Here is a 14,031-nt window from a genome sequence, read left to right on the forward strand (position 1 = left end):
GGGGTGGAGTCAGTGGGTCTATAAAACTAGTTCTGGGAGGAGTTTGTTGGGAGTTGTGGGTGGGTAATTGGTTGGATTTCGTGGGTTGGCTGGTTGGGAAAGGCAGTTGGTAATAGAGAGAGAGTTAGGGCAGTGGGCAGTTCTTGAGTGTGGGGAGGTAGAAGAGATAGAGAGAGGAAAATAAGACTAAGAAAGTAAAGAGCAACAATGTTTGGAATGCTGTAAAAGTTTTGTTTGTGTCTGAAATAAAATACTATCTTCTTTATTAATTGAAAAGCTGACTGAGACCAGTGGTGTAGCGTGGGTTGTCAGCACCCGGGGCAAGGCAAGTAATTTGCGCCCCCTAACCCATGGATTTGCGCCCCTAACCCGTGGATTTGCGCCCCCTAACCCTAACCCCCAGATGTTGCGCCCGGTGCGGCCGGCCCCCCCCCTGCACCCCCCACGCTACGCCACTGACTGAGACTGAAGTGATTTTACCAGGGAGGACCTGGTTGGTGGCAGCGGATTAGTGGTGTACGGGTCAATAGTCCGTGAGACGACCGGGGGCTCCGTACGAACGTCACAGCTACCACCTTCTCTTGCTTCCAAACAGGAAAAAAAATGGGGATTTGGCACATTTCTAGAGAAAGAGCAGGTCTCTTAGAAAATCAAACAGGGCTTCAGGACTCTGCACCTGTTCTTGCACTCTCTCAAGTTCCCACAGACCCCTTCTTGCTTGCTTCCATGTCACTGTAACACTCTCTGCCCCGTTTCCTGTTCTTTCTCACAGGTAGGGCCATCGGCTACGTCTTGAAAGAGATATTCCAAGCCTTCAAGGGGATGAGGCCCTCTGTGTCCCGCACCCTGGTGCTGCTGACGGATGGGCCATCTCAGGACGATGTTGTGCCCCCAGCCAAAGTGGCCCACCTTATAGGTAAAGCTGTGGGTCTGAGACGATCTGGACTCTGGGCTTCCCATAAGCGGAGTCTTCCCCAGCTGGAAGATGAAGTGCCTTAGCTCAGTGTGTGGAGCTCTTGAGCTTGGCATGTAGAAGGTCCTAAATTTGATCCCCGTCATCTTCAGGTAAGGCTGGGAATGTCCCGTGCCTGAATCCCTGGAGAGCCATTGCCAGTCAGTGTAGACCAGGGTTTCCCAAACATCTGTCTCCAGCTGTTTGGGGACTACAATTCCCATCATCCCCAACCACTGAGCCTCCTAGCTAGGGATGATGGGAGTGGTAGTTCGAAAATAGCTGGAGACCCACGTTTGGGAAACACTGGTGTAGACTGATCTACAATTAAAAAAAAAAAGAGGAGAAAAATCAAACCTTTTGTTGTTGTTTAGTCGTTTAGTCGTGTCTGACTCTCCGTGATCCCCTGGACCAGAGCACGCCAGGCACTCCTGTCTTCCACTGCCTCCCGCAGTTTGGTCAAACTCAAGTTGGTCGCTTCGAGAACACTGTCCCACCATCTCGTCCTCTGTCGTCCCCTTCTCCTTGTGCCCTCCATCTTTCCCAACATCAGGGTCTTTTCCAGGGAGTCTTCTCTTCTCATGAGGTGGCCAAAGTCCTGGAGCCTCAGCTTCAGGATCTGTCCTTCCAGTGAGCACTCAGGGCTGATTTCCTTCAGAATGGGTCAGTTTGATCTTCTTGCAGTCCATGGGACTCTCAAGAGTCTCCTCCAGCACCATAATTCAAAAGCATCCATTCTTCGGCAAAAATACTCTGGTTTCACCTCAGATCGTATAAAAATCAAACCTACAATTTTTTAAAAAGGATTTTGAAAGCTTAATGTTTTTAAACTATTATAGCTTTGCTCAGAGATACCACAGGGCGGAATCTGGAACTTTTAGCATGCAAAGTGGTTGCTCTGCTACTGTCTCTGGTGATGCCACTCTCAATACAACTTCCCTATGCCTTGTCCATGGCTGCTTCAAGGAGGTTTCGTAATGTGTGCATTTAAGGTAGACAAATTCCTTAGTTACAATTCAATAAGTATTGTCACACGTCACCCCAATCTCCAAGCAGTGTGACATTCCAGGGGTGCCTACCCAGAGATTGTGTTTCCTTCCGAATGAGGCATAGCGAAGACTGTGGCGTCTCTGTGATATAGGGCTTATTTACACATATATACCACCTGAGCCTGGGACATGGGTGGCGCTGTGGTCTAAACCACTGAGCCTCTGGGGCTTGCCGATCAGGTCGGCAGTTCGAATCGCCGCGATGGGGTGAGCTCCCGTTGCTCAGTCCCTGCTCCTTCCAACCCAGCAGTTTGAAAGCACGTCAAAGTGCAAGTAGATAAATAGGTACCACTCCGGTGGGAAGGAAAATGGCATTTCCATGCACTGCTCTGGTTCGCCAGAAGCGGCTTAGTCATGCTGGCCACATGACCCGGAAAAAACTGTTTGCGGACAAACACTGGCTCCCTCGGTCAGTAAAGCAAGATGAGCACTGCAACCCCAGAGTCGTTCACGACTGGACTTAACTGTCAGGGGTGCTTTACTTTTACCTTTTTACCACCGGAGCCTATGATGGAGCCGTCCGCAGCGTTGACACATCAATAATGTCCTGCTTCTCCTTTAGCAGCAGCCTTGGCTTCTGGTAGGCATGGCTCTGTCTCTTAGCTGCCCAGTCTGCTTCTTTCTTCCAGCTTCTAGCTCACCCTTGCCCCCTGGCAAAGAGCCTAATAATAATAATAATAATAATAATAATAATAATAATTTATTATTTATACCCCGCCCATCTGGCTGGGCTTCCCCAGCCACCCTGGGCGGCTTCGAACACAATATTAAAATACAGTAATGCATCAAACATTAAAAGCTTCCCTAAACAGGGCTGCCTTCAGATGTCTTCTAAAAGTCTGGTAGTTGTTCTCTTTGACATCTGGTGGGAGGGCGTTCCACAGGGTGGGTGCCACCACCAAGAAGGCCCTCTGCCTGGTTCCCTGTAACCTCACTTCTCGCAGGGAGGGAACCACCAGAAGGCCCTCGGAGCTGGACCTCAGTGCCCTGGTAGAACAATGGGGGTGGAGACGCTCCTTCAGGTATACAGGACCTAGGCCATTTAGGGTTTTCAAGGTCAGCACCAACACTTTCAATTGTGCTTGGAAACGTCCTGTGAGACATTGTAGGTCTTTCAAGACCGGTGTTATGTAGTCTCGGCGGTCACCAGTCTAGCTGCCGCATTCTGGATTAGTTGGTTTCCGGGTCACCTTCAAAGGTAGCCCCATGTAGAGTGCATTGCAGTAGTCCAAGCAAGAGATAACTAGAGCATGCACCACTCTGGTGAGACAGTCCGCAGGCAGATAAGGTCTCATCCTGCGTACCAGATGGAGCTGTTAAACAGCTGCCCTGGACACAGAATTGACCTGCGCCTCCATGGACAGCTGTGAGTCCAGAATGACTCCCAGGCTGCACACCTGGTCCTTCAGGGGCACAGTTACCCCATTCAGGACCAGGGAGTCCCCCACACCCGCCCGCCCCCTCTTCCCCACAAACAGTACTTCTATCTTGTCAGGATTCAACCTCAATCTGTTAGCCACCATCCATCCTCCAACCGCCTCCAGGCACTCACACAGGACCTTCACCGCCTTCACTGGTTCTGATTTGAAAGAGAGGTAGCGCTTCCCTTGTTCCCCGAATGACCCACACTTAGTGGGCCTTTACCAGGCTGGCCTGGCTATTCCAGCAACTGAATCCGGGCTGGATCCAGGAATGACAAGAGGGGCTCAGGCTATCCCCCGCGACTCATCATAATATTTCCTCCCTCTCCAGGGATCCGCGTGATCGCTGTGGGCATTTCGGGGGCTGACCCGGAAGAACTGAAAAGAGTCTTATTGCATCGGAACTTGAACAACCTCTTCTACGCTGGCACTTTTGACGATCTGCCGCTGATCCTCAAGGAGCTCATAGAAACCATTTGCTCTGGGTCCCAGCAGGTTGTTGCCAAGCCACAGGAAAGTGGGGTGAGGGTCTTTTTCCTTGATCAGCATCTAGTTCTTCGTCTTGCATTTCCTCTGGAGGTCTTTTAAAGGGCAGGTTGACCAGATCCGAAAAGGAGATGGGGAACACGTACCTTATGTTTGCTCAGAAGGGGGGAATTTGGCAAATGTGGTTTATTCTTCAGGGATGAGAACAATTAACTATAATAATAATACTATAATAATAACTTATTAATTATCCCCCGCCCATCTGGCTGAGTTTCCCCAGCCACTCTGGGCGGCTTCCAACAGAAGATTGAAATACAATAACCTATTAAACATTAAAAGCTTCCCTTAACAGGGCTACCTTCAGATTCCTTCTAAAAGCCTGGTAGTTGTTTCTCTCTTTGACATCTGGTGGGAGGGCGTTCCACAGGGCGGGCGCCACCACCGAAAAGGCCCTCTGCCTGGTTCCCTGTAACTTGGCTTCTTGCAATGAGGGAACTGCCAGAAGGCCCTTGGAGCTGGACCTCAGTGTCCAGGCAGAACGATGGGGGTGGAGACGCTCCTTCAGATATACTGGACCGAGGCTGTTTAGGGCTTTAAAGGTCAACAGCAACACTCTGAATTGTGCATAGAGCTTTAAAGGTCAAAACCCAAATGCACTTGAGGGATTTGGGTCTTTTGGCAGGGAGTGGGGGGTGGCAGCACAGAATCAGTGTGTAGATTAGGGCTCAATATGTCCCTTGAGGAGTGAGCTGGGAGCCAGGAACTGGGAATTGTGAGATGCAGTCAGTCGTCATCCTGCTGTCAGAAAAGGACAGCGATATGAGGGTGAGGAAAAGACTCTGTGAAGCATGGATTGGCAGTGGGGTGTGCAGGTGTCCACAGAGGCCTTCATTGGCACCAACAGGGCCCTTTGCCCCTGCTGGAATTAGCCTTGAAAGAAGCATTTCCTTGTAGCCAATGGAAGAAGTTTTGTGAATTTGTGAATTTTGTGAATATGTGAATTTTGGAATAATATCTACAACGAATTCAAGAAATTATTTAAATTTACTGTTAAAAAAAGACCAGAGATTTTTTTTATTAGGAATATTACCAATAGAAGTTAAAAACAACACAAGACCACTGTTTCTGTACGCAATTATGGCGGCAAGAATACTTGTAGCAAGAAGCTGGAAAAGTGAAACAACACCAACAATAACAGATTGGCAGACACTTATGATAGAGTATTTCCAACTGGCAAAGCTAACGGGAAGAGTCAGGGGAGTTTTAAACCAGAAAACTTACGGAGAATGGAAAAATATTTAAGGAATATATAAGATTATATTGCAAAAATGATACCATCTTAGCAGAATTAGAATGATACCTGCCAATAATAGATAAATGATACAAACATTATAGTGGGATGTATGAAAAAGGATATAAAACGAAACTGTGTGATAATACCATGAAAACAGAAAAAGTATAATGAGAAAGATTGGAAGTTTTTTGCAAAAAAATTAAATTCTTTGATAGATATAATGTCATATAAATCCCCTTTATATCATTTTTTTGAGTCTTTGTTACAAAATTTTTCTTTTTTCCCTCTTTTCTTTTTTTGCATTTAAATCTGAAATCCTTGCCTTTGCTGTATGTTTGTATCTTTGTATTTTAAACCAATAAAGATATATATATATATATATATATATATATATAAAAAGGGAAGAGGTTATACCTCAGCTGCCTTTGGCCAGCCTAACCCAACGTTCTTTGTGCTCAGATTTCCAGCAAGGAGATGAACAAGGTGGAAGGGCTTGTGGATGCAAAGAGGGCGGTACCCGTCTCCAGTTCCTCTGCAGTTCCCCTGATGGTTCAGACCCTTCAAGGACCCTGTGACCCACGGTGCTCAAAAGTAAGCCAGCCAGTGATTCAATACAGCAGGGTATCCCTAACTCCACCCCACCCCACCCCCCAACTCAAGGACCATGTGGAAAATTGCTGGGGGAGATGGCAGGGAGCTTGGCTGTCTGTTGTAGCAATTGCAATGCACTGTGCTAAATGCTGCACGGTTTTGAATTTGAATTTTCCTTAATTTCTTTATTCTGCATTGCATGCATTTTGTTGTATTCCGTGGAATTCTAATATATAAGATGTTAAAAGAAGCAATGATGATGCAATATCTATATACAGTGGTGACCCACAAGACGAATGCCTCGCAAGACGGAAAACCCGCTAGACGAAAGGGTTTTCCGTTTTGGAGGTGCTTCGCAAAACGAATTTCCTATGGGCTTGCTTCGCAAGACGAAAATGTATTGCTTGTTCCTGCGGGGTTTTTTTCCTCCCCCCCTTTTCCCCAAGTCACTAAGCCGCTTATCAGCTGATCCTAAGCCGATAAGCCGCTTAACAGCTGGTCCGCTAAGCCGCTTATCAGCTGATCCGCTAAGCCTGCTAAGCCACTAATAGCGCTAATCCGCTAAGCCGCTAATGGGCTTGCTTCGCAAGACGAAAAAACCGCAAGACGAAGAGACTCGCGGAACGGATTCTTTTTGTCTTGCGAGGCACCACTGTATTGAAAAACAATATGAATTTTAGTCCTCTCTGACCAACTCTGTCTTTCGTTCTGCTAATCCACTCCTTTTAAATTACTCCCTCTCTTCCCTGCCCACCTTCTTGTTACTTTTCTTTTCTTATAATTTCAGAATTTTATTTAGCATAATTATTACAAAATACAAGCAAAACATTGCAACCACATACATACATACACACTTCAGATAAGCACACACATAAAAAAACACAAAAGAAAAAAGGAAGAAAAGCAAAAAGAAAAAGAAAAAACAAGGAGAAAAAGAACAAGAAAAGTTGGAAGAATTCTGGTGAGACAGTCCGCGGGCAGGCAGGGTCTCAGCCTGTGTACCAGGTGGAGCTGGTAAACAGCTGCCCTGGACACAGAACTGACCTGTGCCTCCATGGACAGCTGTGAGTCCAAAATGACTCCCAGGCTGCGCACCTGGTCCTTCAGGGACACAGTTACCCCATTCAGGACCAGGGAGTCCTCCACACCAGCTCGCCCCCCTGAATGCAAGTTGTATACAGTGAATGTGACATTTTTATGAGATGAGAAATGGGATGGGAAGAAAAATTATCATTCTGTACTTATTTATACCTGCCGTTTCCCCCCAGATGGGAATAAAATGACCCCTGAAAAAAGGGAACGAGGAAGACACACTTATTAAGCGCAGCGTGGGCAGAATGGAAAGCTGTGTGAGCAACAGAGACGTTTGCAAAACTGGTGGCGAAAAACAGAATAGGTGAAAGGAGTTGAATAGAAAGGGAAATTGGACGGGCTGGGAGAGGGACAAAGACTGATACCAATTACGATGAAGAGGCAATTCAGTTGTTGGCATCCGTCTGTCTCGGGAGATGATAGGGCACATTCTAAGAAATGGGATGGAGAGAGGGAGGTTTGTCCGAGATGTAATTGCAGGGAAATTGGAAAGAAGAATATGCCGTTGCACAAAGCAAGTTGGGAAATGGAGATAAAGTGTAGATACAGGCAGCTGCCTACGGAGTAAAATGCACGAGACCAAAAAAATGAGGGAGAGGTGGGCAGAGCAATCCTAATTATACGGAGGGTAAAATCATACATCATTGCTATGCCAGTGGAACAATCTCTGTAACGTAAATGTATTGGATGGGAAACTTGGGCCTGGGGTCTAATGCTTCTCTTCAAATATTTCCATTCCAGATCTCTGTAACTAAGAATTAGTTCCTGTGGCCAATTTCCTCCTCTTCCCTCCTAGTTCCCTTTCCTTTTGTGTTGCGTCTCTTATACTGCAAACCTGAAGTCAGAGTCTCATTAATACTTGAAAGCCACTCTGGGAGCCTTTTTTGGCTGAAGGGTGGAATAAAATAAAGGCCTAATAACAACAACAACAATAATAATTGCTGTTCTCTGTTTGCAGGCGCAGAAAGGCGAGAAGGCAAGTATTATAACTTGATCAGGGTTTTTTGGGTTGTGGTTTTTGTTTGTTTGTTCTGGATTCATAATGTTTGGAAGCACCAGAGGCTAAACAGATAACCTGTTTACAGAATGCAGATTATGAATTAAGCCTCTGGACTAGAAATATTTAGGATACTGTAGCTGTAACATTAGTTATGAGATCACCCAGCTGTTCTTAAACTGATCTGGGGAAACGAGTGCTCCTAAATACCTTTCCAGGCCCTCACTGAAGCCACAAATAAATAATAAATAAATAAATTGTTATTTATACCCCGCCCTTCCTGGTTAAAAAACTGGGCTCAGGGCGGCTAACAACAAATTTAAAACACTTAATTGTAAAAGCAGCATAAAATACAGTATAAAAACATGAATAACAATAAAATTCAAAGTTCAGAAATCAATTTAGGGGAAGTCCCTCTAATAAGCATTAGATAATCCCCAGGGCTAGCTGGCTGAATTAGTCCTACGTGGGCCAGCGAGGAGGCCAGGGGAAAATTAGCTGTGGGGTCTCAGAGCGGATAATCTTCGTAAAAGGGGAGGGAAGAAAAGGGAAATAAAAGATCAGGCTGAATTCAAATTAAAGGCCAGGTGGAATAGCTCTGTCTTACAGGCCCGACGGAAGGAGGTTAAATCCTGCAGGGCCCTAGTCTCATGGGACAGAGCATTCCACCAGGTCGGAGCCATCACTGAAAAGGCCCTGGCCCTGGTGGAAGATAGTCAAACTTCCTTAGGGCCTGGGACCTCTAAACTATGGTTATTCATGGACCTTAAGGTCCTCTGTGGGGTAGACCAGGAGAGGCGGTCCCATAAATACAAGGGCCCTAAGAAGCAACAACAACTTCAAATGAGCCAGAGCCTGCACAATCGCCGATGAGGCAAGCAGCTTTTCCGCACAATAAATTACGTACTGCTCAAACGGAAACGTGGCTTGCCTCTTCAGCAATGAAAGAGGCTGCAATGGAAAGCCCAGACAGTTAAAAGGATGGTGACTGGAAACCATCCTGGAGGGAAGAATCGGGTTCCACTGTGGGAGGCATTTAGGCAAAGGGTTGTGTCAGGGAACTGACATCGGAGGGAGAGGCGAAGGGGAGGCTCCCAGACGATGCTGGCGAAGGACCCAGCAGCAGGGGGAGAAACAGCTCAGTAGAGGGGGAAGCCAATCAGCGCAACACCAGGGATAAAGGGGGGCAGACGGGGGAAGTGGAGAGCGGGCTCAGGGACTCTTCACAGGACATCAGTGAGGAGAGCCCAGGTCCTCCGCTACCCACGCCTTCCCTGCGCAGAAGACTTCCACGCAGAGAGAGTAGGAGGAGACTGGGTGTCAAACAACTTTTATGTTGGAAGAGGTTCAAGAAACGCCCACTGACGGATTCTGCCAGTGACTGAGGCAGCCACCATGAGAAGGGGCTGTGCAGTCAGAAAGGTTTAACAAGGCAAATTAACCGAGAAAGGCACCAGCTTACGCACGAGTAACTCATACCTATTACAGGTTGTGTTGCTGCTGTCAGGGGACAGGATCCCATGGGCTCCTTTAAAGATGGTGAGACAGATCTCGCGCCTCCTTCTGAGCAACTTCTTGCTTGGATTGAGCTGTTCCTGGTCTGACAGCCTGTGAATCCAGCTGAATTGCCCCCAGTCCCTGCTCTGAAAGGCTGATGCCGCAGAACTAATTCCTCCCATAAAAATGCCCTCGGTTCCTATGACTAAACATCAGGAAGTACTTTCTGATAGTAGGAGCTGTTCTGCAGTGGAAAAGTCTCCCTCAGGAGGTTGTGGTCTCTCCTTCCTCTACAGTTCTACATTTCTATGAATCTGTTGTGGTTTTTTTGCATATAAACTTTATTACAAAAAATTGGGGTATGCATCCCTGTTTAGGGAAGTTTTTAATGACTGGTGTTTTAATGTATTTTTAACCTTCTGTTGGAAGCCGCCCAGAGTGGCTGGGGAAGAAATAAATAAATAAATTAATAATAATAATATTGTTATTTTCCATCCAAAATATACATAGATAAATAAATACTTGAATGTTGGAAATAATGTAAATTCATATAAAAAAGTAAATTGCTAAGACTTCCCTCCACCCGAACGTGGTTCCTATATTTACTGCATATTAAGTAGTATCTAGATTGTATTACGATTGTATCATGAAATTAAAAGACGCCTGCTTCTTGGGAGAAAAGCAATGACAAACCTAGACAGCATCTTAAAAAGCAGAGACATCACCTTGCCAACAAAGGTCCGTACAGTTCAAGCTATGGTTTTCCCAGTAGTGATGTATGGAAGTGAGAGCTGGACCATAAAGAAGGCTGATCGCCAAAGAATGGATGCTTTTGAATTATGGTGCTGGAGGAGACTCTTGAGAGTCCCATGGACTGCAAGAGGATCAAATCCATTCTGAAGGAAATCAGCCCTGAGTGCTCACTGGAAGGACAGATCCTGAAGGTGAGGCTCCAAGACTTTGGCCACCTCATGAGAAGAGAAGACTCCCTGGAAGTCCCTGGAAGACCCTGATGTTGGGAAAGATGGAGGGCACAAGGAGAAGGGGGCGACAGAGGATGAGATGGTTGGACAGTGTTCTCGAAGCTACCAGCATGAGTTTGACCAAACTGTGGGAAGCAGTGGAAGACAGGAGGGCCTGGCGTGCTCTGGTCCATGGGGTCATGAAGAGTTGGACACGACTAAACGACAACAAGATTGTATTTGTCCAATATATCCATATATCTGAAGAAGTGGGCATGCACACGAAAGCTTATACCAAGAACAAACTTAGTTGGTCTCTAAGGTGCTACTGGACAATTATTTTTATTTTTATATATATTTCAACTGCATCAGACCAACACGGCTACCTACCTGAATCTAGATCCATAATTTATGTCACTTTGCAGGAGACATTCGAAGCTTGCTAGAGATTTCAAATATTTGCAATGATCTTTGAAATATTGTCTATATTTGTATTACATTTTTGGTCGTCGTAGTTTCTAACTTCTCCTGTTACTCTTGCCATCTCAGCATATTCGAAGAATTTTGTCTGCTAATCTGTTTTAGGTGGTATCTTATCTCCTTTCCAATGTTGGGCTAGTAATGTTCCCACAGCTGTGGTTGCGTGTATAAATAGCATTCTCAATTCCTTCGCTGTATCTACGCTTATAATACCTACATTTCTATGAACCTATGTCTTTTCTCATTTTCCTTCCTTGCCCAGGGAGACCAAGGCCCACCTGGAGATGTGGTAAGTGATGTTCCAGTAGGTTGGGGAAGGAGTTTTGTCTTTTTAAGGCCCACGGAAGAGACCTCACAGGCACATCACGCTTTCTGTTAGCACCATGCTTGGGTCTGCTGAGGTTGGGTTGAGATTCCCCTCTAGAACGGAGCTCCAGAAGAACCTAGGACTTCTGCCACAAGGATGGAGAAGCTGAGCATCTCCAGATGTTGCTGATCTCCAGTTCCTATCAGCCTTGAACAGCATGGCCAATAGTTAGGAAAGATGGGAGATGTAGCCCAATGACATCTTCACAAATCACTTGCTGTTGGGTTTTTTGACTACCTGCCATTCTGTGCAGCTTCACACAGAGTCAACTAAGCACTGGCCGAAAGCCAAGGATGACTGAGCAGAGAGGAGTTATCTGCCTAGAGATATGGGACCTTGGAAACAGCTCTGCAATTGGTTGAGGTCTCACACAGGCATGATGACTCATAACCTTACTGACAGGAGTGTGTGTTGGTCAGTGTGGAGTCTGAGAGTCGTTTGGAGTTTGTTAAGAGAGAGCTAGCTAAGAGCCGTATCTGTTCATGTACCGTATTTTTTGCTCTATAAGACTCACTTTTTCCCTCCTAAAAAGTAAGGGGAAATGTGCGTGAGTCTTATGGAGCGAATGCAGACTGCGCAGCTATCCCACAAGCCAGAACAGCAAGAGGGATTGATTGCTGCTTTCACTGCGCAGCGATCCCTCTTGCTGTTCTGGCTTCTGAGATTCAGAATTTTTTTCCCCTTGTTTTCCTCTTCCAAAAACTAGGTGTGTCTTGTGGTCTGATGTGTCTTATAGAGCGAAAAATATGGTATATAGTAACTTGTAGGTAAAGGTAAAGGGACCCCTGACCATTAGGTCCAGTCGTGGCCGACTCTGGGGTTGTGGCACTAATCTCGTTTGATTGGCCGAGGGAGCTGCCGTACAGCTTCCAGGTCATGTGGCCAGCATAACTAAGCCGCTTCTGGCGAACCAGAGCAGCGCACGGAAACGCCATTTACCTTCCCGCCAGAACGGTACCTATTTATCTACTTGCACTTTGAGGTGCTTTTGAACTGCTAGGTGGGCAGGAGCAGGGACCAAGCAATGGGAGCTCACCCCATCATGGGGATTCGAACCGCCCACCTTCTGATCGGCAAGTCCTAGGCTCTGTGGTTTAACCCACAGCGCCACCCGCGTCCCTTTAAGTAACTTGTAGAGTCTGCTGTAAATAATAAACACCTCTAAGTAACCAAGTTACTAGTAGCAGTGTCTTGTTTGTGCTTCATCCATCCTGCCTGCAACTGATTGCTTTCTGGAGCTCTGTGTATGCTCTGCTAAGGTCTGGCTAAGGTCCTGCAACAGGTCAGAGTTGCAAAACACCAATACTTACAGCCCTGCATTTTCAAATTATCTGGAAGGCATATCAGCGCTGTTGGATATGCAGGAAAGGACACCATACACTAAATACTGGGCACGGGGGGCGCTGTGTTCTAAACCACTGAGTCTCTTGGGCTTGCCGATCAGAAGGCTGGTGGTTCGAATCCCTGCAATGCGGTGAGCTCCCATTGCTTGGTCCCAGCTCCTGCCTACCTAGCGGTTCAAAAGCACGCCAGTGCAAGTAGATAAATAGGTACCGATGTGGCAGGAAAGTAAACAGCCTGGATTTGGTTGCCTTATTAATAAGCTCGAACAACACCGGGGTAGGGCTCCCAGGGTCCCCACCCTGCTGAATACAGTCTGTGTTGGAAATGCAATCGACTTCTGAAAAGCAGATGTCTTGACCTTGGGGAGCAGGGAGGAGAGTGAGGAGGAGAACAGCATCTTGAATGACACTCCTTTTCTGACTTTCCTTTCCAGAGCTTCACGGGTCTTCGCACAGGAGGGGGCTACGACCCGTTTAGTTTCACCACCAAGGGGGAAAAAGGAGAGCGGGTAAGTGAGGAAACAGGCTGGGTTTTGCGTCAACACGAGTGTCGGGCCTTTTCTGTAGTGGCTCCCTGTTTGTGGAATGCTCCCCTCTCCCCAGGGAGATTCACTTGGTGCCTTTATTATATATTTTTAAAACATTCCTCTCCAACCAGGCCTTTGGGCTGAATAATATCCTACAACCTTTTAAATAGATCTGTCGGAAGGGGGTGTTATTGTCTTGTTGTTTTGATTTAATGATTTGCTGTGTTTTATCTTGCATTCTATTCTGCAAACCGCCCGAGATGTTTTGCCACTGAACTGTAAATGTAACAGTGTAGCCTTATTAGACTTTCCCGATTAGTAGGGTGAGCGCTGCTCCAAGAACAGGGAGGAAGGAGTCAAATGACATCGAGGTTTGGTTCCGATAAAGAGTTTATTCTGCTCTGTGCGTCATTGTGGTCAGGATGTAAGATAAGACCCAGATGTGTCATCCCTGCTCCACTTTGGAACTGGCAAGGCCATTCATTAGGCGTCGCAGACTGATAAAGGAGAGAGCTTTGTTTATACAGCTGTGTTCTTGTTATACATTTGCTCAAGAGCTCAAGTTAAAGATTTTTAGCTAATGCACCCTTGGAGAAGGAAAAATGGGATTTTGGGGCCCGTTTCAGACTGACTGCACAGTCAGATTTTAGAATGGGAAACCTATTCCTTCAAGGGCGTCCTTCAGAATGCTTCCAGCAGCAGCACACGTTTTTCCTAAGAGACTCTCTTCCATTTCAACTCTGCTGTTTCCCCCTGATATTTAGGGACTTCCTGGCAAAGATGGGATTCCTGGATTGCCTGGCAGGCCTGGACGAACTGGTCCTCCTGGTTCCCCTGGACTCATGGTAGCTATTTGGGTCTGAATTGAAAGCGCCTTTGAAAGGTTTGCCTTATTGTCTCCAGTCTTTGTAACATCCACTATTCTTTCTCTCTGTTGATTGACAGGGTCTCCCTGGCATTCAAGGAGATCATG

The 14,031-nt window shown here is 46.5% G+C and overlaps 1 protein-coding gene across 1 annotated transcript in view; it reads left to right on the forward strand.

Annotated features, from left to right (window-relative positions):
* Window positions 1-14,031, forward strand: part of LOC309541196 (uncharacterized protein) — a 228,940-nt gene that overhangs the window by 63,597 nt on the left and 151,312 nt on the right. Inside the window, exons 18-25 of the mRNA XM_082238687.1 lie at window positions 773-916; window positions 3,754-3,944; window positions 5,662-5,793; window positions 7,844-7,865; window positions 11,088-11,110; window positions 12,966-13,040; window positions 13,823-13,903; window positions 14,004-14,030. Coding sequence (XP_082094813.1) covers window positions 773-916; window positions 3,754-3,944; window positions 5,662-5,793; window positions 7,844-7,865; window positions 11,088-11,110; window positions 12,966-13,040; window positions 13,823-13,903; window positions 14,004-14,030 — 695 coding nt within the window. The remainder of the gene's footprint in view (window positions 1-772; window positions 917-3,753; window positions 3,945-5,661; window positions 5,794-7,843; window positions 7,866-11,087; window positions 11,111-12,965; window positions 13,041-13,822; window positions 13,904-14,003; window position 14,031) is intronic.

Source organism: Podarcis vaucheri (genome assembly GCF_965113315.1).
Source record: "Podarcis vaucheri genome assembly, chromosome: 10".
NCBI lineage: Eukaryota > Metazoa > Chordata > Lepidosauria > Squamata > Lacertidae > Podarcis > Podarcis vaucheri.